Below are 26,358 nucleotides of genomic sequence, written 5' to 3'. Positions count from 1 at the left end.
AAATTTAATGGCTGGTGAGTGACTTTACAACCAATTTCTTCTACAAAGGAGCTTAATTTTGGCAAGTATTTAGCCTTAACCATAGGTGATGACTAGAGGTGGGCATGAACAGGAAAAAAAATGAACACGATGTTCGTTGTTCATTGCCATCCATGAACAGGGAATCACAAACAACCATGGACATGACCCTGTTCACAAACATGGGGAACCTCCTTCCCTTCAAAGTTTCCCTCCTTGCAGCTAGCTAGAGGGAGAGGGAAGACTCTGAAGGGAAGAAGGTTCCCCACACCTTTTGCAAATGGTGTGGGGAACTTCCTTCAAAGTCTCCCAGCTGGAGGGAAGGGGGGAGACTTTGTCAGGAAACCCCTGACAAGCAGCTGAGTGCAGCCTTCCGGGTGAAATGCCCTTCTCCCTGCTTCTACATCCCAGCAGGCTGCATTCAGCCGCTTGTCAGGGGTTTCCCTGACAAGCAGCTGAGTGGGGGATTTAAATGTCCCTCTTCCTGTGCTGCGCAGCAGCAGGGAGAGGGAAATTTAAACCCCAGCAGGCTGCAATCAGCCTTTGTCAGGGTTTTCCCTGACAAGCAGCTGAGTCGGGGGTGAAGTGCCCCTGGGCTTAGATTGGGGTTGGCAGGACAGCAGGAATTCAGACAGAGTTCAGAAAGTCCGTGCCTACTGTTGCCAAGGGAATTGATTGAAAGGAGCCAGACTGTCTGGCTTGACGAACGGCTGATGAACACCATGAACAGGGCTTGGAACGAACACATGTTCATCAGGAACAGGGCCTCATAAACAGCTTGCTCACGAACAGCTGATCGGGCTGTTTGTGACTTTTTTTTGTTCCTATTGCTGTTCATGCCCACCTCTAGTGATGACTATATAGTGTCTCATTACAGATAAGCAAGTTAAAAGCATCACTTAAAGTCTGCTTACACAGGGCTGCTTTTATAAGGCTTCTGGGCAAGGATGGGTTGCTTATGGGACTAGAAGGAGGTTTATGAGCTTGATAATTTTTTTAATGCTTCAGAGTGGCAATGTACACTGCAAAATGGTGTCAGTACAGCAATGATCTTTTACAGCCCTGGGCCCACAGCATCTCTATGGATAAGATGATTCAAAAGTGTATTGATTAAATGAAAATTTGTGGTTTCAGCTGTATCCAGAATGAATTGTCAAATTTAATTAAGAATGTGCAAACTTGGGAAGAGATTCATCCAAGCATTCATACTTTGGCATTGTTAAAGTAATTAAAAGGGCACAGAGAGACAAAAAACTGTGTGTTTGACTTCACAGAAGTCTGTGTTCACTCTGCTTATGTTGGCTCTACTTTCAGAATGTTCCAAGATGTTTCTGACCTTCAGTCATGCTTGTGAGGAAAAAATGTCCATTTCTCTACTGGACAGAGAAACACTGCCTAGACTGATGAGGCATGTGTGAATAAATTTGTTCTCAAGCCTTTCCTTAAGATTGTCTGTTTATCAGTGGGAATCCTTGTGTAGTAGTCCCTATGGGTACCCAGGACAGAGCAGATATTGCTACGGGCAGCCTTGTCATCCAGTCTTTCTGCTAGACTTCCATTTCTAGTCAGCGGCTGAGGAAGTGTTGCTGACAACTGGTAACCAACATTTTGGGTATGACTGAGATGCAACAACTGTAATGTTGACTGCCCTCTGCTTTCCTGACTTGCTCTGATGTGTATGCTTTGTTTTATATATCTCAATTTCTATTTACATTTGGTGCTAATTTAGAGTTGGCTCATACATTATATAGAATTAGGAAAAGAAGCAGAAAAATATTGTGTTTTTTCTTTCTTGTGGAAAGTGGGACTCACTCAGATATTACTTGCCATGACATCATTAAGTGGCTGTAACTATCTCTTGCTTAAGTGGTTGAATCATACTTTAATATTCTGGTAATAGTGGTCAGGTTTCACATTGCAAAACTTGCTTTTGTTCAGGAGAATCCATTTGGATGGCTGTTACCCAAACAGCTTCTTTGGAAAGACCAAGATCCCAGGAACTGTTATGATGACATAGATCATAGATAACCAAATAGCAGGATCAGGTTCATACCATAATTTTGTCCCACATATGCAACTCATTCTCATATCAATTCTATCTTGGTGCTTACCAGTGTTGGAGAACAGAAAAGGATGCCATGAAATGCTTGACTCCTTTGCTGCTCTTTTGTTTATTCCAAGTTTACATAAGAACTGTCAGGTTTAGAATGCAGGAAAGGAAAATAGCAAAGTCAGTTGCTTTGAGAATGGGAGTGCCTGTTAGGGTCAAAACAGATGAGTCACTGAGAGATTATGATTAGGTTAATGGAGCTCAGGGGAGAGGTCCATTTCAATAGGAGAAACCATGCATAGGTTGACACCTGGATTGAGGCGGGTCTCTGCTGCTGGTATTACTAGATTTGATGGCAATGTTCGGTATGGTCGATTATGACCTTTTGATCTACTACCTCACCAATGTGAAGATACGTGGGACCGCCTTGCAGTGGCTGATCTCCTTTCTCCACGGTCAGGGACAGAGCATGGTGCATGGGGAGCAGATGTTGCAACAGTACCCACTGATATGCAATGTTCGTCAAGGGGCGATTCCCCAATGTTATTTAACATCTATATGCACCCCCCTGCCCAGTTGGCCCGAAGCTCTGGACTGGGTTGTCATCAGTATGCTGATGACACCTAGTTATAACTGTTGATGGACAGATGAATGGATACTACCCTGGAAGTTCTGGACAGTGTGTTGGATGCTGTTATTGTGTGGATAAAGCAGAATCGACTGAAGTTGAACCCTATGAAGATAGAGGTCCTGTATCTGAGCTGTGTGTTGCCGAGTTCGGGAATCTGGCTCTCAGCCGTTGATGGGTGCCTTTGATGTCTATGTTGACGGTGAGGGTTCTGGATGCTTCCCTATCAATGGAGGCCCAGGTCTCGTCGGTTGCCAGATCTGCGTACTTCTATCTCTGGCAAGTCAGGCACCTTGCTCCATACATTTCTACCCATGAGCTAGCTAGAGTGATCCACGTGACGGTCACCTCCAGATTGGACTACTGTAACTCTACACAGGACTACCCTTGAAACTGACCCTGAAACTGCAACTGGTCCAGAATGTGGCAGCGTGTGTCCTTACGGGGACCGTGTTCAGGGCATATATTCAAACTGTGCTGAGCCAGCTGCACTGGCTCTCAATTGAATTCCGAGTCAAGTTCAAGGTTCTGGTTTTTACCTTTAAACCTGTGTATCTGCGGGACAGTCTCTCCCTGTATGTTCCCTAGAGGGTGTTACGCTCAGCAGATCAACATCTGCTGGTGATCCCTGGCCCCAAGGATGTTTGCCTGGCCTCAACCAGGGTCAGAGCCTTTTCGACTCTGCAGGACCTGTTACAGTTTCACCAGGCCTGCAAAACACAGATGTTTAGTCAGACCTATGATTAAGATTCTGGTTGAGAAGCTGGCAGACTATCCTGCTGGTCCCTCACCTGGTCTGCTCTTCTTCCACCATCTTAATCAGATCTACCATACCTGCCCCACAGCAAGTTTGTGACTGAAATTGTGGGTTGAGTGCCGCATCTTGGAGATCCTTGTGGATTGTGCTTATTGTTTTTATACTATATTTTATAATATTTTGTTACTGTTTTATGGATTGTTGTATCTATTGATATGATACTGTGACCCGCCCTGAGCCTGCTTGTGCAGAGGGTGGGATAGAAATCTAATATAAATTTATTAGATTTATATTATATTCTTTATTTATATAAATAAATAAACTCTCGGTATATTAAATGATTAAACTCTTTTATCTCTTTTCTGTGTGGTTTGTAGCACACTTGGTTTAAATTTAGTCCATGATGGAAAGATCATGGTTCTCCCAGAATCTTGTCTGTTATAACCTTTCATTGTCTTCCCTTCTACTCCATGCCTGACAGCTCTTACATACATTTGGAGCAGATGATAGTGCCAAAAGGAAGCTGATGCATTTCAGCTTTTGAGTTCTTCCCAGTATCCTGGTTATGAAAATGACATCATAGCAGGGGCACTCTGGGGGGAGGGGTCCATGTGAGTTTGTGAGTTGGGGGAATTAACGTACAAGGAGAAGCAGTGAGAAGGGGTAATTGCGATCTCCACCAAAATATAACAGGATAGTTCCCTTAGAAAACTCTCAAATAAGCAGGCAGATGTTCTACAGGAAAGATTTCTGTATTAACAGAGATGTAAAAGGCAAACATACAGAGCTAACTAGAAAACAGGAAGGAAAGTGGGAGAGAGTAGTTGGGATGGGGTGATATTTACCAGTTTAGGAGTGAAAGGATGTCTATAGAGACAGCAGCTTGAGTGACCAGCACTTTGCAGCAGGAAGGAGAAGGCTCAGACACATGTCTGAGGGTTTGCGAGTGGATCCAAGGACACACAGTGAGCACATGGAAGGGAGCCCAATTATAGAGCAAAATGTATCCTGGGGCGAAACTGATGTCTTGCTCCAAAGACAATGACTTGATGACTGTCTCTGGACAATGGAGTTGGGAGAGGCTCCCTAAGGTGGCCTATAGGTGTGAAAAGTGCTTGATGACCTGATTAGGAAGGTGGGTGAGGGAAGAATAGAAGTGTGTGGATGAGATGAACTCAGAAACTCTTAGAAGGCTTTTTTGTTTCACTTAAGTGCTTCTCCTAGGCGTGGAGGAGAAGCTAATCTATCGAACACACCAACTGGTAATTTTCCAACTTCAGCCGTGGTTGGCAGCTATTCTGCCTTGCCAGGCAGTGTCTTGTGCTTATGGGGCAAATGAGGAAGTGTTTATGATATTCTATATTCATAAACTGCCTTTTCAATATAAGGAAGGTGTCTGACTACTAACACTAGTTGTCTCTCATTGTTGCCTTATGCTCTTTGCATGTGTTTGTTCACACTTTCCTTCTGCTGGAACTGTAGGATGTTCTTTATTTCCACACAGTTGTCAAGATAAGGTTAAAAATATGTCTTCTAAGTAAGGAAAGAGTACCACAAGTGTGGGCAGCCTGTATAACAATGCATGCTGCTACTATAGCCATAACTATTCTTCATGTATATTTATGTGGTTGGTTATAGAAAATCTTCAAGTATTTTAACATGCAGTGTTTTAACATATTTATCTTGATAGAATTTTGCCAAATCTATGGCTGGGAAGTTGCCCTCGTCAAGTGGAGCATGTGACTGTGAAGCTAAAACATGAATTGGGTATTACAGCTGTAATGAACTTCCAGACTGAATGGGATATTGTTCAGAATTCCTGGGGATGTAACCGCTATCCAGAACCTATGACCCCAGAGGTTCTCATGAAGCTGTACAAAGAAGAAGGCCTTGCTTATGTCTGGATGCCAACACCAGACATGAGTACAGAAGGTAATGTCTAGATTTTACCTTCTGCAGAATATTCTGGAGAAAGAAAAATCTTTCAAGAATATAGCTGCACTGTGTGAACAATTGGCTGTAACTTTCATATAAGTTTGTTATCTTCCATGTAATTTGTTTACAGGTTAACAGGACATTACTGTATCTTTTGCTCCTTGACTGGGCCTTGATCCTGTTTGTATTATCGTTAGTTGATAATGCCTTGTTCTGTGTATATGTGAATTAGTTTGAGTCTGTTTGCCTGTTCACTGCCCCTTTACCCTTAATTTTCTTCATATCCCATTATATCATATTGGAGAATCCACTTCTTCATTCTCAAACATTATTAGTGAGTTCGGCTTGTCTTCGAAAAGTAAATTCCTCCTATCACTACTAATCTAAGTTGCATTAAAAGTATATTTTTCAAAAGCCTATCTGGTCTTCTGAATTCAAAACTTATGAGTTCTATACTACCTCCAGTAGAATTTCTTTAATCAAAAATAATTTTAATAATGAATTATGATCAACCTACAATCCTCAGCAAAGTCACACCTTTCTAAACCCATTGACTTCAGTGGATTTAGAAGTGTGTAACTATTTCTAGGATTACATTATAAACGATTTGCACTAGCAGTCAGTCTACTCAACACAGACAGAAAAAAAACTTCATTTGCCAATTTAATCAATTGTTATTTGTATTGCATACATATAGCTTATATATAAATTGGGTGACATTAAATAAGTATTGCTAGTTCAGCAAGTGAAAGTCACATGCAGAACTGTGCCCCAACACAGCAGTTTTGAGTGGAAAAACAATAGGCGAGGAAAGCATTTTTTTTTAAAAAAAATATTTTATGAAAAGAGAAAACAGCATTGAACTGTAGAAAAAATATCAAAAGCAGGCTATATAACAGAAAATGACATTAGACATTAAACATAATAGTAATCAAAACAAAATATGTAACAAAGTATTAAAACTACATAATAATATAACAAAAAATAACATTAGAGAATAGACATTATATCCAAAACAGAATATATAGCAAATTATTAAACTACGTATTTCTCCTCTCTATCCCCCCCACTTACTTAAGTTAAAATACATTATACTCACCATTTTATATTCAACATTTTTTAAAAAACTCTTTATCTTTCTGCCACATAGTAAAAAAAAAAAACCTTCCGATTTTTCCTGAAATTCTGAAATTAGCTTATTATGTATATAAGAAGTGAATTTAGCCATTTACAGATAAACATACAATTTATTCATCCATTCAGTGTGACAATTTATTGTGTGTTATTCAGTGTGACAATTTACATACAATTTATTCATCCATTCATCCATCTGGATAAAGTTCCACCTTCTATTTTGTTGTACAACTACTCTTGCGGCCATCAGCATAGACTTAGAGTTCACTGTGTTCTTTTTTAATATTACTTGGTAGAATATTTAATAACATATTTTTGGAGGTTTAATATCTTTTGCATCTCTTCATATATTTTTATCTTCTCGCTTTCTTGCATTCTCACCCCATGTGATGGAATGTTGCGTCTGTACATTGACATTTCCAGCCCTTTCCACTATAGTCCTTATTAGTTTTTGCAATTTCTTTACGAGTAATAAAGCATTTTAAAAACATTTTATACCAGTTCTCCCTTAACATTTGACAATCCATAAATTTAATTTCTTTAGTCCATAAAGATTCCCATTGACTCATAGAGATTTTCTTCTACGTTTTGCATCCATTTTATCATACAGTTTTTAACTTGTTCTGATTCTGTTTCATACTGCAATAACATTTTATATACTTTTCCTAACATATGTATTGGATCTCCACCGATTACTTGTTCAAACAGTTTTTTCTCTTAGTTGACCATCTTCTTTGGATAGTTGCTCTTTAAAATTGGACACTACTTGATGGTACATCAACCATGGAATGTTTTTTCCTTGAGCTTGAATTTCTTGCCATGTTTTTATTTTCCCATACTTGTCATTATATATTCATAATTTACATGATCAGTTCTATTTCTTGTAGTAATACCATAGTAGGTGTCTATTGGTGATGTCATTGGTGAAATTGGTGGACTTAGTCTGCTTCTACATTGAAACCATATTCTTAATATGGTAATCTCTCAAAATATGAGTGTCATCCGGTCTTTGAATAGTTTTTAGTGATTTCTTAATCCATAAATAATTATGAATTCCTTCCTTGGTATCAATTGTCTCCAATTTTATATGTCTGTTTGAATTTATATTCCAATCTGTTATAAACTAATGCTGCTGCTTGGAGGTACAATTTAATATTTAGTACCTCCAATTCACCTTGGCTTTTTTCATCTTGTAATATTTTGAATCGTATTTTTGGTTTCTTGCCATTCCATGCAAAGTTATTTATCCTTTCTTGCCACCTTTTAAAAATCTTTTCATCAATATGAGTTGGTAACATTTGAAACAAATTCAGTTTTGGTAATTATTTTAACAGCAGAGATTCTCTGTAGGCATGAAAATATTCAATTTTTCCCACCTTTGTAAATCTTCAATGATGCCTTTCTAAACTTTTTGATACTTGACTTTGTATAGGTTATTGCTTTGTCCTGTCACATATATTACCAGATATTTTATTAGGTTTCTGGTAATAACACAATCTGTTATTTTTTTCTGTCTCCTTTTGTTCATCTCTATTTATCAATAATATCATTATCTTGGTCTTCTTTTTATTCAATTTATATCCAGAATATAATCCAAATCTTGTTATTTGTTCCATTACAAATTTCAAGGAGTCATTTGGTTTTGTCACTGATATAACAACATCATCAGCATAGCTTTTCATTGTATATTCTTCTTTGCCTTCTTTCATTCCAACAATTTTGGCATCTTGCCTGATTTTCATTGCCAATACGTCTGAAGCAATAATAAACAATAATGGGGTTATCGGGCATCCCCGTCAAGTTCCTTTTGCTATATCTATTTTCTCCATTAAAGATCCGTTTACCAGAATTTTTGCTTGCTGATAAATATAGATGCTTTGTCTCCAATTTAAAAACTACTTTTCATATTCTGTAGTGTTTCCATCAAGAATTTCCAAAACACATTATCAAAGTTTTCTCTGCATCCAAAAACATAAATACCATTTTTAATCCTTTTCTCCTTGAATATTCAATTGCATCAATTAAATATCTTATATTATCTCTCATATATCTCTTTGGGACAAATGCTGTTTGATGTTCATGTATTAAATCTGGAATACATTTTCTTAGCCTCTCTGCCATTATTGTTGTGAAAATTTTATAATCCACATTCAATAGGGAGATTGGTCTATATGATTTCAGCAGAAATAGGTCATTCGCTTCTTTGTGTATCAGACTTATATTCACCTCTTGCCACATTGGTGATAAATTCCTTTCTGTCTTGTATCCCAGCCATTTCTTGTTCTGCATAAACTACTTGATTTCCTTTCTTGATTCTAGGTATTCATCTTTTTTCTTTCTCCTTTCTTAAACAATACACCAAATATCTTCCAGGTTTATTCACTACTTCAAAATTCCTTTAAGTATTGTAATTTTTTCTGCCCTTCTACTTCCAATAAATGTAATTGGTTTTTAATTGCTTAATTTCTTCCATTTTCTTTTATCACGAGTAATCTTATGTTCTTGTTCCAATATCTTCAATTTTTGTATTAAATTCCTTACGGTTTCCTGTTTTTTTTTCTTTTGCGTAGCATTGGCCAGTAAAGTTCCTCTAATATAAGTTTTACTAGCTTCTCATATTGTTGTTGAATTAACATTGATTGTGTCATGTCTGTGCCCCATCCATGCCACTACTTAATGCTGACCTGTTGTTCCTGAACCAATGCTGTTGTTTCTGAACCAATGTTTCATGCTATGACTTGATGTCATATTGCCAGTGCCATAACTGTTTCCTTTCACAGGCTTATTGAAGCTGCAGGTGCCTTATCTAACGGATTGTAGAAACTTTCAGTGCTTCTGATCTTGTATACTGCTCACTCCCATGCACTGCTATGTCTCAATTTTGATCTCTTGCTTTCTCAGTGTCTCGACTTGATAGTACAAATATGTGAGACATTCTCAGGATGAGTTCGCGCCAAAAGTCCTCTTTTACTGTTGCGAGGGGGAAGGAGCAAATGTGTGTGTTAAGAGGAAGGATTTTCCCACAGGTTACCATTCTTGTCAACCTGTTCCTACTGCTTAGATGCTTACCTTGCTTCTGATTAATTCTATGGACATATCTGTGGAAATGATCTGATTTCTGAATAAAGCCATTTAACCAAGAGCCTGGATTTCTTGCTGCAATGATACAGGGATCTATCTGCCACAGACTGTCATCCATAGCCTGACAGTTTGTGCTATTCAGCTTGAAATATTCCATCAATTTGTTCTTACATTTTTGTACAACTTCATCCTGTAGCAGTAGAGTATCATTTAATCTCCATCTTCTTTATTTCTTGCTCCCATTCTTCCAGATTAGCTCTATCAGATTATGGTCGGCCAAAGTCCTCAGAAGAATCTGTTTTCTCAACTTTTGTGATTAAATTTTTAGATACCCAACACGTATCTATTTTGGAGTATGTTTGATGTCTGTCTGAAAAATATGTATAGTCTCACTTCCTTAAGTGCAATAGTCTCCAGACAGCTTCAAGTTCCAGGATGCATATATAGTTGAACACACCTTGGGGGAGTTTCCCTCTCAGATTTTTAGATCAGTCTATTTTGGAACTAGCACTGCATTCATATCTCCAAAACTTAAAATTTCCCACTCTTGAAAATCTAATAATACTTAATAAAACTTTTCAAAAAAATCCCATTTAGAATTATTGGGTGCATATATTGACATCACTGTGCATACTTGTCCTTTTGGTAAATTGACCTGTAAAATCAGATATCTTCTATTATTATCTTTAAGTTCTTCAAGAACCTCTAGACTCTGGTGGTTAATATAAATTGCTACACCTTTTTTTTCTTCACTTGTGATAATGATGTGCCTTTGAAGATTCAAGATTGAAGGCAATTTATATTGAAGTTGGAATTTTAAGTTATTTGCCTAAAATCCACATGGATCTTATTTTTTGTGCGTGGCTATTGTAAATATTGGATACATAACACTTTAATTTGTAACAATTTGTCAATGTGTCTTTAAATTGTTATAATTCTATGCTTGTGTAGGAGATACTGTATAAAACACTTTGGCTAAACCTTGTTTTTAATTAGCCTGTTTTCAGAGTGGGTTGTTTATTTTAATAGGAATATTTCTAGGGCAAAAGGAATTTTACAGTAATATTGTCTCTGCTGCCACACTTGCTTCAGATTTCCAAATTCTTTTCATTTCTTTATTATATTTGATGACAGGTCTTGAAATATTTATATTTCTTTTCCTTCAATTTTCAGCAACTCCTTTCTGTATGGTAAGAAAATTGTATCTTTCGATTTTTTATGAGTAAAAGTGATCGATTTATCTCGAGGTACCTTGTTCCAGCTTGCATACTTAGAATTAATACTAAAAATTTGCTCAATCTCTGGGAAGTCCCCTTGCACTTTGAAACATTTTGTATTAACTTTTGAAATCCATTCTCTAAGTCCAAGTCCCCAAACTTTTCTGAAATCCCACAAAATCTCAAATTGTTGCACCTCAGTTTTGTTTTCCGAATTTCTATTCTCTGATCTGCTTCTGTTAAGGAGCTTGCATGTAGATCTTGTGCTAATTGAATTTGTTCCTGTGTCCCTCAAAGTTCCTTCTGCTGATCCTTGATTTCTTGAATATCTTGTTTATTTATTTATTATATTTATATTTCAATTTATATACCGCCCATCCCCAGGGGCTCTGGGCGGTGAACAGTTAAACAATTTACTTTCCTGAATTTTTTTATTTACGTTTTGCAGCCCAGAACTCAGACCTTAGGTCTTGTATGTCTTCCCCAAATCCAGAAGAAGTTTCTTGTTCTTCTGATATGTTTTCTGTAGTTGAGTCAGAAGTTTTTTTGTTTTCTTGACGTATTTCTTCAATCACCTCCAATGTCTTCTGAACCAATTCAGTAGATAAAGTTTGGAACTATCATGACATGGAGAACATTACTTTCTCCACCAATATATTGAAGTCGTCTTCTGAGGAAAGTTCAGTCTTTGCTTTTCTGGTACCTTTGGTCATTTTCTTCAGTTTACCTAAACTCCTTCATCTCCTGAAGACTACATACAACTTATCCATATAACAATATATTTATAACAGTATACTTATATGTTCAGTTTTCAGTATTTAGCATTCAATATATCCAACATTCATATGACAATATTACCAGGTGAACACATTCTTTAACGGTCTACATCTTAAGCTGTGTAGATAATACTTTATAGTAATTGCTAATTTATAATAATTAATAAACACCAGTATTCAATATAGATATCAAAATTAACTGTTTAAATTATACATCTCATGTGGCAGTTTAAATCTTCCTATTTCCATTTTAAAATTATACCAGCATCCAACAAATAGATTTAAAAGGGGGGGGGGGCAAAGTAAAGATTTTAAGGTAGTGAATGTCAATTCATTTTTCAGCCCCTTTCATTCTTCATACCACAAATGGATAAAAAGCCCAAAAAGATGGGGAAAAAAACAAGAAAAAAGCTGTTGAATATTAAATATTAAAAATCAATTCTTTCTTCAAGCCAGCAGGTGGTAGTAGAGTGCTATTTATGAGTTTTGTAAAGCTGGGATGGTCTAATTCAGTTCCAACCTGCAGGTGGCAATAGGGTTCAGTTTGTAAATTTCCAGTGTTCTTATTTTTGCTTTCAGCTTTCACCCATTTTCTCCTAAAAGAACATTTCCAACACAGCCCAGTAATATATTTGTTAAAATCTTTATATTTTTAAAATATCTTTAATGCCAGATATAACAAAGCAATTCTACAGTGTTATTTTATATGAACATATGAGACTATTATTATCAAAATTGAGAACAAACTTATATTCTGAATATTTATCTTTTCTACATCATCATGTACATCCAGTCATTTGCCATAGGCAGTGTCAAGGAAGGCCAGCTCTTTATGTGTGTTTCAACTAGTTTCTTTTTCATTTTTTCCCTCTCCATTAACTTTGAAAGGGTGGTAGATCTTCACCAGCAGGAGACACAGGAAGATGGGGGGAAACAGGGAAATCTTTCAGCTTCTGATGTTTTTTGGGAAAAAAATTGTATTGCCCATGGGAAAATTATTAATTTTTACTTATGGAACAACTTCAACCAATTTATGCATGGGGCAAATGTGGGTATACTTGAATCTTATGTATCACAAAGAAAAGAAACTTGGGAAAACAGGCATTGCACCCTTCCCCCAATAGGCCTCTGTCCTCCCTGAAAAGCCATTTCTGAGAGCTGGGACCCTCATCAACATGTAGTGAAGAGGGGAAACTGGATGAAATCACCATAGGGGAATCAGGAAGTCAGGCAAGATCTGCCTCTAGGGATCCTTTGAGTTTGCACTTGATACAATTGAACCAATTAGTGATAAGGGACAAGACATTTTATAAAATTCCCTGTACAACAACCGTCTATCACATCCTGCTGCAGTAGATCTATTTGTCAAAACCTATGTTGCGGACAAATACTTCACCAGATTGGGGTATAATTTATAAATAATTGAAATGTTGAAATTTCTCTTTGTTCGCCCATGTCTTCAGTCTCATTTCTTGTTTATTTTGCTCACAGTTTTTAATGATGGTAATATTTTATATTGCTAATTTTATTGGTAATTTGCTCACCCATAGAACATGGCTAGATCAAAATCAATTCTTTTTTAAAAATTCAGATTCCTGTCACTGAATCAAATGACTCTTCAATTCATTCTTATATATGACTGAAATTAAAGGATTTTTTTAAAAATTAGTATCTGTTAATTTTCAATATTACTGCAATCCCATTTTCAAATTTACATTGTTTGCTTCTCATATTTTTATGTTGTTCTCTTTATCCAGCCTAGAGAGCAATCTTAAGCAGGTCGACTCAGAATCATTTTCAGGTCTTACTCCCAGGAAAATGTTCTTAGAATTACACAATGGCTGAAGTAGTTTGAGTGTTTGGTAAATGAGGCTATGGATGTCTAAATTTGTTTCTGAGATTACACTCTTGTCTCCTTCCAGTTTGCTTTAAGTAATTGCCAGTATAGGTTGGGCTAGATTTCCTTGTTTCCCCATGCTTGAAAGAATCTTACAGAGTCCCAGTTCTTAGAGTTCTGTGACTGTCTCTTGAGCTGTGTAACTCTCATTGAATAACAAAACTTTGTTTGACTCAGGGGCAGCCCACAGGGTGCTTCAGCCCCTGTGCCTGCTTCCTTAGGAAGTTCCACCTCATATTTTGGGAACCATATTTCTAGATTCCCCTCCCCCCAGTAAGTGCCATAATAAAAGTGACCTTATGTGTTATATTTATTTATTTGATATATCCTGTTTTTCACTTCAGAGAATTTCCAAGGCAACTCATAAATGAGATACACAATAATGATAACATCCATAAGATAAAAACTGTCAGTAATTATCAATAAAATACTATAGTGGGTAGAGAATCTTACTTTACCATTATAAAATCAGGATGAAAACAGATGTAATATAAACTGTTTGAGGAGTTCCCAGCCAATCATGGCTCCTGTTTAGGGTTGCCCATTCTGGCTTGGGAAATTCCTGGAGATTAGGGGACTGGTGTCTGGAGATGGCAGTTTGCGAAGGGAGTTCAGCAGAAATGTGATGACATACAGTCCATCTTCTGAAGCTGCCATTTCCTCTAAGGGAACTGAGCTTTGTAATCTGGAAATGAGTTGCAATTCTGAGGAGATCTCCAGGCCTCATTGGGAGGTTGGCAACCTGACTCCCGATACAGACATGCAGGGCTTTTGTTATTACAGAGCTTGAGCTGGTGACGATGCTTCTAGATAAATGTCTGTTACCATACTGAGATTTTAAATCTATATTCATTTCTTGAGGAGGGTATGACACAATTACTGTTTTCAGCCTATCCCCTTGTTACAAATTTGTTAATACGATAATATAGTTCCCATCAGTTGTTCCTGGATTCCTTCCTCCTCCAAACCACCATCAATGAGGCAAGCAGAGAATAGAGAGTCATACATCCTCCATCATGTCTGGATCCAGTTCCCAGCCCCACCTCCCAGCCATTTGTTATCAAAGGGAGGGCAGGCAGCAGCCAAACAGCCTTCTTTTGTGCCTGGATCCTGCTGAGCTGAGAATCCTCTTGCCAAGAAATATTTGTATTGAATTTTAACTGGCATTTGTATTGAGTTTTTGAAATTTCGGCTAGCTGCTCTGGGACTGAGCTTTAGGCTAAAAAGTGGGACACAATTATAATATTAATGTGCATGGTGTTTTGCAGGAACACACTTAGAACACCGTAGAAGTTGTGGCTGCAATGGAAGCAAAGACCAAGCAGTATGATTTTCTTAGTAAATATGCATAAAATTAGGTTCTCTTCAGTCTTATGCACGTTTACTTAGGAATTAGAGTAAAGTAAGACTTGTTTCTGAGTAAATATGCCTAAGGCCAAGCTGCCTTTGGGTGGGGAAAATACATGATTGATGGGTGGGGAAAGTTGTACACATTTGTTTAGATTTACCATCAAATATACTGAGACTAAACTGAATGTTTTTGAAAAATTCTCTGCCTCTTAGGCTCTTAATTGCTGGTTTGCATGACTGAATTTGTTTCTGGCTATGAAAGAGTAGTGGTTGTTATTCACATGGTCAATTGTTCAAGCAGCAGCTTATTTATTTCCTTCATTGGTAGAACGCTTTTCTCCCCAATTGGGGAGACAGAGACCTACATCATTCGTTTCTCCAATTTATTATCACAACAGAATACATTTGATAAGAACTGTACAGCACTTTGTAAACCGAAAGATGCAACAAAAATGATTAATAGTCTGTGGCCTTTGATATCCCACTTAATATAGTCATGTTAAGAGAGACAGCCATGTAGTGTAGGAAAGTGAAGTCACTTCAGATGTTACATTTTTCCCCATACAGAAATAAGTGCTGATAATGGAATATTTGTTTTCACTTAACATGAAGTTTCCTTTCTCAGTGGTCCAGAAGTGGGGCAGCCTTACTTCTGGGATATAGCTCCTCCTCTCTGAAGGCAGGGTCAGTCTGCTGATTTTGATCCTGGAGGAGATCATGTAGTGTAGGAAAGTGAAGTCACTTCAGATGTTACATTTTTCCCCATACAGAAATAAGTGCTGATAATGGAATATTTGTTTTCACTTAACATGAAGTTTCCTTTCTCAGTGGTCCAGAAGTGGGGCAGCCTTACTTCTGGGATATAGCTCCTCCTCTCTGAAGGCAGGGTCAGTCTGCTGATTTTGATCCTGGAGGAGACGGGCTTGTCCTGAAAATCACCAGTCTGTTCCCAAGCCTTGACTCCCTAAGACAGAAAACAACTCCCTTAAACTTTTTTCTTCTTTTTATATTAAGGACCCTCCCCTGATACCAGTGGGAGGAAAACTACCATCCTAACTCTCCAGTCAATCCTAGAAGCTGCCCCCAAGAAACTCGGGTGGGTAGGACTGCCCCACTCCTGGACCACCAAGAAAGGAAGCTTCACAGTAAGTGAAAACTAATCTTCAATTCTCCGGTGGTCCTAGGAGTGGGGAAGTCCTTCCTTCTGGGACATGAGAAAGCAGTGTGCCCCAGGGTAGGTCATCTGGCTTCCAGACCTAGAGGTTGTGTTGTAGCATCCTCCTGCCAAAAACTGCCTCTGCAAAAGCCAACTTATCTATTCTGTAGTGCCTGGTGATTGAGTGCTCTGATTTCCATGTGGCTGCCTTACAGATAGTCTCTAATGTCTGAAAAGATCTATGGGCTGCTGATGTCGCTTCCCCCTTTGGTGAGAGTGCCATGACACCTTAAGGTATCTCCAGACCTCTGGCTTTATTATTTATGTATTTATTTATTTTATGGTATTTATATTCCGCCCTTCCTGCAAGCAGGCTCAGGGCGAATATGCCAGAATTATGTACCGTCTGATCCACTTACGTAGCATAGGAACGGGCACTCTCTCAAGGGGACCTCCTGAAAAAACACAAATAGTGTCTCAAACTTGCGAGACTGTTAAGTTCTGTCCAAGTAGAAGCTCACAGATCTATTCTACACACATCAAAGAAACACATCTCATGCTTCAGATTAGGACAGAAGGAAGGCAGCCCTATCTCTTCCATCCTATGAAAGGTGGATTTCACTTTTGTTTGGTTCATACTATTACTCTGTCGTTTTGAAAAAATACATAGCCTCCTGTCTACTGATAGTTCCTGCAGTTTTGACACTCTTCTAGCTGATGTGATTCCCACTAGAAAAGATGTTCAGATGTTCTTAAAGGTCAATTCCTTTAGAGGACATGCGGTCATAGACTCAGAGTGGTCTTTGTATAATTCTACCAGTACCCAATTAAGATTCCATGTGGGAAACTGGTGAATCCATGGAGGATTCTACAATGAGATCCCCATTTAGAATCTCTTGATACGAGAGTGATGTATTAGGAAATTTCCCTTCCTAGAATCCCTAATTGTCTAGATGGCCGCAACCTGCCATCTAAGAGTGCTGGTGCTAAGACTTTTATCCAGCCCTTCTTGAAGGAAGGCCAGTAGCTCCCTAACTGGTACTGATAAGGTTTCCTTGCCTCTATCCGTGCACCATGTCTGGAAAAACGTGCCAGTTGTTGTTATAGGCTCTGTTGAACTCTTTCTGGAGGCTAATATGGTACTAATTATGCCCTCTGCATAAACTAACTGTATTAATTGTTCACACTCAACCTCCAGGGTGTGAGATTTAGCAGAGCTGGTCAAGGATGTGGTATTATTTCCTGCATTAACAGGTCCTACTTCAGTGGAAGGCACCAGGGATCCATACTCAAGAGCCTCTTCAGGTCGTGAAACCATATCCTTGGCCAGAAGGATGCTATGAGAATCACTTCTGCACGTTGCTCTATGATTTTTCTGAACAACTCTGTGCAATAGTTGTATAAGGAAAAGGCGTACCAGAGTTGAGGAGGCCGCTTGCAGTTCAAGGCATCTACCCCTGTGGCCTGAGGGTTTCTTTCTCTTGAAATGAATCTCAAGACCTGACAATTTTGATCACTTACAAATATGTTCACCTCCACCTTGCTGAATCTCAGGCAGACCAGTTAAGAAATCTCTCTGAATGGCGTTCATTCCTATTGGTCCATCACTCTCCAGTTTAGCTTGTCCACCAGGGAGTTGTGCTGGCCTGCTACATGTACTGCCTTTAAAGATTTGAGATGATTTTCCACCCATTTCAGCATGATGTATGCTTCTTCATGTAGTGACTTGAATCTGGTGCCTCCTTGCCTTTCCACATATTCTTTGGCCATCATATTATCCATCTGTATGCCACCATGGAACCGGATAAGGTCCAGCCACCTGTTGATCTCCTGTTTGAGGATCGTTGGCAACTAAACTATCTTGGACCTCTTGGTATAGTAACAGGAATCTCTGGAGTGCATGGGCCTAGAACCTTGCCCACTGGAGGGCATCCTAATCCTAATACCCTCGTCTCCAGCAGCTGAGCCAGAAGCATCACTTCCACCTCCTGGTTCCTTAAGACCTCTGTTGCCATTATCCAAACCTTTGTTGTCTTTCCTGTGACAGAATCTGTCTCAAGTCATATCTATCACTACCCCCAGGTGCAATATTTACTGAGTCTAAAGGAAAACTGCTCTTTTCCTCATCGACCACAAATCCACGATCCCATAGGCAAGCTACAATCAGTTTCGCTGCTTCTATCCCTTGTAGCAGGGATGGAGCCATGATCAAGATGTCGTCCACATACGGAAAAGGAGCCACTCTGCAGTCTCATGTGCTATTGGGGTTACCAGGATTTTGGTGACCACCCTGGGTGATGCTTTCAAGTCAAAAGGCAGAGCCTGATATTGGAAGTGCCTCTGAGAGATCAATGGAAGCCAGAAATTCTCCCTTCTGAGTGGCAGTCAGGACAGATTTGAGTATTTCCATTCTGAACTTTCTTGTTCTGGTGTGTCTGTTATATTTGGCCAATTCTTTTTTGGATCTGGAGGAAAAGCCCACGTGGCACAGAATTGAATTCCAGTAAATATCCATTAGTCACAGTAATCCAGCTTCTACCTGTCACTTACTACCGGTTGACAAAGGTTTGCAAAGCATTGTAAGCTCCCTCTGATCCCAGTTGTACCTACCGCCTCAGCATAGAAACACTGAAATTGCGTTCTTCAACCCCTTGGAATTCCGACCGGATTTGTTGAGGAAGGAGGGGCTACCCTCCTTTGATGTTTGATCTACTATCTTCCTTTGAATGATCTGATGTATCCTGTATAGGAAGGATTCTTGGACAAAAGGACTGAAACCTCTCTTTTCTTTGCTCTCCTCCAGGTATTTGTACAGAGCTTCTCCAAACACTTTGAGGCCTATGAAGGGTTCCACAGTTACTTTGGCTTGGGACGAAGGGTCCACATCTCAGTTCCTAAGCCAAGTGTTGCACCTTTCTGCCACGCTGAAAACCATAGTTGTTGCTGACAATAGTACAGCATCTAAGAGCACATATGGCACAAAGGCTGTTGCCATGGCTATTTTCTTGGTTCTGTCCTTCAGCTCTTTGAGGGCATTGCTGCTCACCACTGTTAGGACTGAAAACCCAAGAGAATGCGAGAGAGATGTAGTGGAAGCTTCAAATTTTTGCGCACAGCTACTTCGATCCATCTGACACAAGGATTCTTGGGCAGATCGTCCGCATCAATAGGAATCACAGAATTAGCAGCCAGGCAGGTCACCAGATCATTCACTAATTACAGTTTGATCTCTTAGTAGTCTCTGAAACCAGTGTATAAAACTTAGAAAAAGAAATAGGGTAGTTAGCTTTGGGTGTTGCCAGAGTTTCCCACTCGACCTTCACCAAGCCATAAAAGGCTACTGGGAGGGGAAACCCTGAAGGTGTTCTTCCTGATTTGGGGAGAGGGGCCTCTCCAACCCCTCTGGGAAAAACTAGACCTGGTTCCTTTTTCTCCTTGGCCTTATGGGAAATCTCTAGGACCCTCAATACCATAAGGAGCAGTCTAGTATGCAGCTCCTGGGGGAAAACAACTTGTTTGCATCAGGGTGATGTTATACTATGTTGTACTAGGGAATTTCCTGTCTTCTAATAGTTCCCCTTTCTCCTTGGCTGAGGAAGATTAAGATAGCTCAGAATTCTCAGGACGGATAGAGGGCTGTGCTCTCTAAGGTACTTCCCTCCTCTTTGATATAAGCGGAGGAGAGATCTAGCTCCTTTTTCCTTTCTTGCAGTCAGGACCCCCCCCACACACACACACACACTGGGTTGCCCCTCTTGTCCACCTAAGGATCCAGCCACTAGTCTACTTGTCTGTGCTCCTTCAAGATCACTTTGAATTCTTTATTTCTGTCCTGAGCCATACCAGTAGCTTTGTAATAATAACAATCACTGTGCATATATATAACTCTTCTAGGCATAATAGTGCCAATCAGAGTTGTGAACAAGGTATTATCATTATCCTCCCAATACTGCTGTGGAACTGAGGATGAGAGGAGTGGCTTACCCAGAGCCACCTACTGAGCTCATGGCAATTGTGGGATTTGAACCAGCAGAGTGCTGATTTGCAGCCCAGCTACTTAACCAATGTATTACAGTAGCTCTCTTTTTTAGTATCCTTGTCTGACAGAACCACGCTCTGGACCACCTCCCTTTCACTAGCCTGTTGAAAGACCCAGGAGGAGGCCAAGGCTAGGGAGTTTAGCAAATCTAGGTCACATTTACTCTCTCTGAGGCCTGAGTGGTTGCTAGGCCTGCCTTTGCTCCCTTTCCCTAACCTGTTGAAAAGCCCGGGGGGAGGCTGAAGCTAGGGTGGTTGGCACATCTAGGTTGCACATTATGCTCTCTGATGCCTGGGAGGTGGCTAGGCCTGCCTTTGCTGACAGGTCACTAGGCATGCCTTTGTTCCTTTTCACTAGCCTGTTGAAAGGCCCAGGAGGAGACCGAGGCTTGAGAGTGTCATGGTGCAGCTAGGGCTCAGTGACAGTGAAGGCTCCTCAGAGGAGGAGGGGTCCTAGGTAACCAGCCCAGGGTTGACAGGAGCCAACCAGCAGGAGAACGAAGTGCAGGCATGCCAGGACCTACAGTCAGAAGCTGGGTCAGAAGCAACTCTATCCTCCAGCTCTGACTCAGCAGGTGAAGGCCAGCGAGCAGCTCCCAGCTCTCCAGGATCACCAGTGCCTCTGGAACGCTGTAAACACAGACTAAGGGCAGAACTATAAGCAAAAATGCACAGTGCATGCTTGATGGCTTGAAGGCAGCTACCTGCTGACAGTGAAGATGAGTCTTTACAGGACTGTGCCTGAGAAGCCGGCTGGCTGCATGACGTATGGGCGTGCAGACTATGAAGCCTCCAGAGAGACACTTAGGGACGTGGCTGCAACGTGTATGTTGAGATGCTGACTTGCCGACACTAGCTGATTGATTGCTGGAAGACCTGACCTCAGCCTGAACAACCTGATTTGGAACTTCCCCTGGCCTTGTTATTCTGAGTAACTGGAAGAGACACTGTAACCTGATACTGGAGCCTGGCAGCAAGTACAGAGGGTTTGGCAAATCTAGGTCACAGATTACACTCTCTGATGCCTGGGAGTTGGGTAGGCTTGCCTTTGCTGACAGGTGGCTAGGCTTTTTACTAGCCTGTTGAAAGGCTTGAGAGGAGGCCAAGGTTAGGGAGTCTGGCAAATCTAGGTCGCAGATTACACTCTCTGAGGCCTGGGAGGCGGCTTTGCTGCCTTTGCTGACATTCCCACCAACAGATATTTTCCTGTGAAAAGGAAAGTGACGTAATAGTACACTCAGAAATCCTGGCCGAAGGATTTTATTTGGGATGAGCGGGCTTCAAGGCTTCCACTGCTCTTACCCTCCTCCTTCCTTTTGTGCCACCTGTTCCCCGCTGTTTCAGTCTTACCACAGTTCAGATGGGACTGCCAGGGTTGGAGCAGGTCCTCTTCTGCTGCTGGGGCCTGCTCCTTCCAAACCTGTGGGAGTTATCAAGAGAGTTAGGCTGCATACCAGGCTACCATGGACTCAAAAACCACACCCTCTGGTCATCTAAGGGGAGGGGGGTCCTCCCAGCCTGATGGTTGGGGACCTTGGTGGGAGTCCATAGTTGAGGCTGTGGAATCAAGGAGTACCTGGGACCATCAGTTCTATCACTCACCATTGCTCTGATGCGATATGGGTGGGATTGGGATGGGGGCAGTAGATCCTCTTTTCAATGCGAGCTCAATACTGTACTTCATCCAGGATCACTGTGCTCTGTAAAGCTCCACCAAAGATATCCTGCTTGGAAGGCAGGGCCAGAAAGACTGGCGAGATATATCCTGGAAGTAAGGACTGTCCCACTCGTAGGACCACCAGAGAATGTACGTATACATTATCATTTTAAGTAAGGTATGTATAATTTTCTCAATCAGTGTACTTAACAATGAACACTACATTCATACTATACTTCACATTATCCAGTATACTTACATGAAAAAAATTTTTTGTGTGTGTGTATGTAATTGTTTGGAAGGAAATGAGCAATAACATTAAACTTAAAAGAGTGTGTGGTATATAATTGAACCAGTAACAAGCACCATCTTTGTAGGAGGTCTTTAAGCAATGAATTAATTTTTTAGCTTATCAGGGGAATTTTTAGATCATTTGTTTAAATTGTCTCTTAGCATATATTTGACATTTTCTGCAAGAAAATTTGTCTTGTCAAGTCAAGTTTATTATTACAGTCTGTGACCAGTACATATGTCTTGAAAAGTCAGTGACCTGGTTTTCTGCCAATTATATTAAATTAAATAAAAACTGATTTTGTGTTAGCAGAAATCTTATTCTATTCTTTAAAAATTAGAATAAGTTGTAAGGCATTTAAGTGGCTTCAAATACAAACTACAATCAAAACATTTTCCCAGTATTTAGTAATAAAGGGATAACAAACTTTTAAAAACACAGTTTTAATGGGTATTTAGACCAGTCTGCATATTATACTTACTATTATGGCTCTAGTGGTGCAAGTATACTCTGAGTTTACTTATCATGTCATTTACTTTATTTGGGCAAATAATGTTACAAACAGCTGTAGATGTTATATTCCTAGTATGGAAGCACCCTCCATATAATCCGTATGATGTCAAATAGCCCTTGTTCTCTGTAATGAGAGATAGTAGAAAGAATGCTAATAGTGATACTCTTTATTTTTGTGCAGCAAGTCCTATTGTCTTGAAGTGATTGTAAATCACAGCTTACAGTTCAAAAATGAATGGTTAAAATGCAGTAATAAGGTAACTCTGAACCCTTAATCTCTCCATCATGTGCTAGCTTTTCAGTCACCATAAAGTAGGATTCAGTTAGAACTTGTTTGTTTGGATGGTCACTGAACAGATAGTAGTTGGCTACACTGGTCCATTAGAATGGGATATATAAATTGTTACAATAGCGGAACATCACAAAAGAGGATATTAAATTGGTATCACAGGTATAAACAAAAGTATTTAAGATAGGAATATACAACTGTGAAAAAATAAGATGTTATTTTAAAGGACTGTTGAATCTTTGCTCAGCAGGCTGCACTCTATCAAACAGTGTTATACACACGTATCCCAGGACTAAGCACATTATATTGCCTATGGCCAAATTCTTGGAAAGGGTTGCCATTTAAAAACCCAGAAGCTGTAGAATTTATAATCCTCTGGCTCTCCTGAGCATCTCTAACCTGTCATCATAAAGCAATCCCTAATTATAAGTCACAAAACTAAAAGAACATTTTTAAAAACAGATGAAAATAAGTGAACTATATATAGTACTATATATAGCTTGTTCTGGAATTATGATTTCAAAGCTCTTTGAATGTTATACTATTAACAATGCTTCTAACTGTCTTTCTTTGGCATGCATTTGACAGTTGTTCTGTTTTTATTCATAGGTAGAGTGCAGATGTTGCCTCAGGCTGTCTGTCTCCTTCACGGGCTCCTAGAGAATCGGCATACTGTCTATGTTCATTGCAACGCAGGCGTTGGCAGGTCCACAGCTGCAGTTTGTGGCTGGTTAAAATATGTGCTTGGATGGAATTTGAGGAAAGTGCAGTATTTTGTGGCTTCCAGAAGAGCAGCCGTCTACATTGATGAAGAGGCACTTGTGCGTGCTGAGGAGGATTTCTTTCAGAAATTTGGACCTCTTCGCTCCTCATGCAAGCCTTAACAGAGAAAGAGGAAATCAGTAGAGGTGTTGCCAAACCCAAACATTTGACACATCACAGATCTGACTCCCAAAGCAATATGAGTGCCTGAAAATCATTATAGATCATTATTATTCATAAGAACAAGAAGAGTGGTATGCTATCTGAATGCATGTATTACATTTTAATTTTTCCTAAAAACTTAAGCAAAACTGCTCCAATTCAGCTTTGCATGCATGCAGAGCCAGAGCTGTGAGTGGGAAGTTCTCCCAGAAAAGCAGTAGTCATATTGCTAAGCAGGATGGGGGAGACGGAATAATGGGAAACTAAATCCACCCTCCTGACTCACAAACCGTTGCTGAAGCACTATTTAGATTTTTTAAATAGTATTTCACATATACAACTCTACTAGCTACAAACACAGCATCCATTCATAAATTCTTCTCCTCATCCAGATGGCATCTATGAAGTATGTAAGTGAAGAGACAGAAATACAGATAAATTCCTGGAGGAAGGCATTAAAAATCAATACGTGTTCATGATTTTTTTTTTTACACAGTCAGGACTATATGGTCATTTCAAAGAGAATCTTTTGCAGAATCTCTGTAAAATGGAAGCTATAATAAAGTAGAGTGAATTAAAAGAACATAAGGAGTTTGTGTAGCACTCTCTACATTGGCTCATTTGTTTGTTATGCATGACCGAAACTTTATCTTACAACTTGAGTAATTATTAGTTCATCTTTGGTCTTCTGTGCAGTCCCACATGGGACTGTGCATGTGCAGGCCTACCATTTCGGAGGTTTTTTTACCTAAACATCCAGCAGTGGGCGCTCCCTCCTCTCAGAGTGCCCGTGCGTCTGCTTTCCCTCCAAAACTGGCCCTGTAGAGGCAGGGCGTCCCTTGCTACCCTCAGTTCTCTCTTTCACCACCGTGCTGAGAGGTTCCAGCTCATTGTTAGGAGTTAAGTATTCTGCTTTCTTCCGTTTGTGTGCTGATCATTTCTCTGGAATGTCTGAGAAAGCTCTTTTCAAGCGATGCGTTAAGTGCAACGCTCAAATGACCAAGAGCGGAACCACAAGTGATGCCTGACACAGGTTGGACACTTGTCAGCTTCCCTCAAGTTTTGATGGGAAATGTAGGCATCCTAGTCTTGCAGCTTGACTCTCTGACTGCTGTCCAATGGACTTTTTAACTGTCACTTGTCCAACATTCCACCAAGCTGCCTACATTCCCCATCAAAACTGGAGGGAAGCTGACAAGTGTCCAACCTGTGTCAGGCGTCACTTGTGGTTCCGCTCCAAGATGGATGGTCATTCTCTCTGCCTGATGTGCCTCAGCAAAGGTCACCAGCCGCAGAGTTGTAAACATTTCCAGAAGTTTACTCCTAAGGCCAGGGCAGAGAGATCTAGCTGGCTGAAGGTGCCATTATGTCGAGGAGATCCCTGATCGGGGGTGAAATGCTCCTTTCTGTGCTGCTTAGCAGTGGCACAGAAAGGGACATTTCACCCCGCAGTCTTGGATCTATGGTTGCTGTGGGTTTTCCAGGCTGTATTGCCGTGGTCTTGGCATTGTAGTTCCTGACGTTTCGCCAGCAGCTGTGGCTGGCATCTTCAGAGGTGTAGCACCAAAAGACAGAGATCTCTCACTGAGAGATCTCTGTCTTTTGGTGCTACACCTCTGAAGATGCCAGCCACAGCTGCTGGCGAAACGTCAGGAACTACAATGCCAAGACCACGGCAATACAGCCCGGAAAACCCACAACAACCATCGTTCTCCGGCCGTGAAAGCCTTCGACAATACAGTCTTGGATCTGCTGCTTGTCGGGAAGATCCTTGACAAGCAGCTGATCAGGAGGTTTAAATGTCGCACAGAAAGGGGTATTGGGCTTTTATATGAACCAGATGAACTGGCAGACAAGTTCATGGGAAAACAGGGTTCCATGAACCGCTGGTTTGCGGAACACAAACCAGCCCAGTTCGTGACGAACTTTAGTTCATCTTGCAGTTCGTGCCCATCTCTGCTCTGAGCGGTTTACTAGAACTGTTTGAGAAACTGTGCAGTACTAACCAAGAAACTTTTTCAGACACAGTAACTGTTTGTTCTGACTGGCTAAGGATGTGCACATACTGATCTCATTGCCCAGTTACTCAACTCCCAATGATTTGCAGCTAGATCAGCTGTATCCATTGAAAAGCCAGTTTGGTGTGATGTTTAAGAGCAGTGGGACTTTAATCTGGAGAACCGGATTTGATTCCCCACTCCTCTGCTTGAAGCCAGTCACAGCTTCTAGGAACTCTCTCAGCCCCACCCACCTCACAGGGTGATTGTTGTGGAGATAATAATAATGTACTTTGCAAACCGCTGTGAGTGGATGTTAAGTTGTCCTGAAGGGCAGTATATAAATCGAATGTTGTTGTTATAAAAGTTGTGGTCACATCTAGAGATTTGAAGGAGCCTAGATTCAGCCTGAATAGGTACTCCCAAGGTGGACCCACTGACTAATGACTATATGTTTGGCACTGACCATGTAGTTCAGATTCAGTGTCAGACACCACACTTGAGGTTCTGGATGCTGGTTTCATGAATCCAGTAATGGAAATCGTATTGCAGCATGATTGTGTACCTTTTGCTCCTGATATAGGAGGGAGCCCACTGTGACAATGCATTCTCTCCATATAAGGATTCTACCTATTGTACATGTTAAATT

General features: G+C 40.2%; 1 protein-coding gene across 1 annotated transcript in view; it reads left to right on the top strand.

Moving 5' to 3' along the window:
• The window catches only part of EPM2A (EPM2A glucan phosphatase, laforin), a 64,074-nt gene extending 39,794 nt beyond the window's left edge, over positions 1–24,280 (top strand). The window contains exons 3-4 of the mRNA XM_054999862.1: positions 5,144–5,385; positions 23,398–24,280. Coding sequence (XP_054855837.1) covers positions 5,144–5,385; positions 23,398–23,672 — 517 coding nt within the window. The 3' untranslated portion in view covers positions 23,673–24,280. The remainder of the gene's footprint in view (positions 1–5,143; positions 5,386–23,397) is intronic.
• Positions 24,281–26,358: the final 2,078 nt, after the last annotated feature.

The sequence above is a fragment of the Eublepharis macularius genome, chromosome 1 (genome assembly GCF_028583425.1).
Source record: "Eublepharis macularius isolate TG4126 chromosome 1, MPM_Emac_v1.0, whole genome shotgun sequence".
Lineage (NCBI taxonomy): Eukaryota > Metazoa > Chordata > Lepidosauria > Squamata > Eublepharidae > Eublepharis > Eublepharis macularius.
This window is presented reverse-complemented; position numbering and strand designations above follow the sequence as displayed.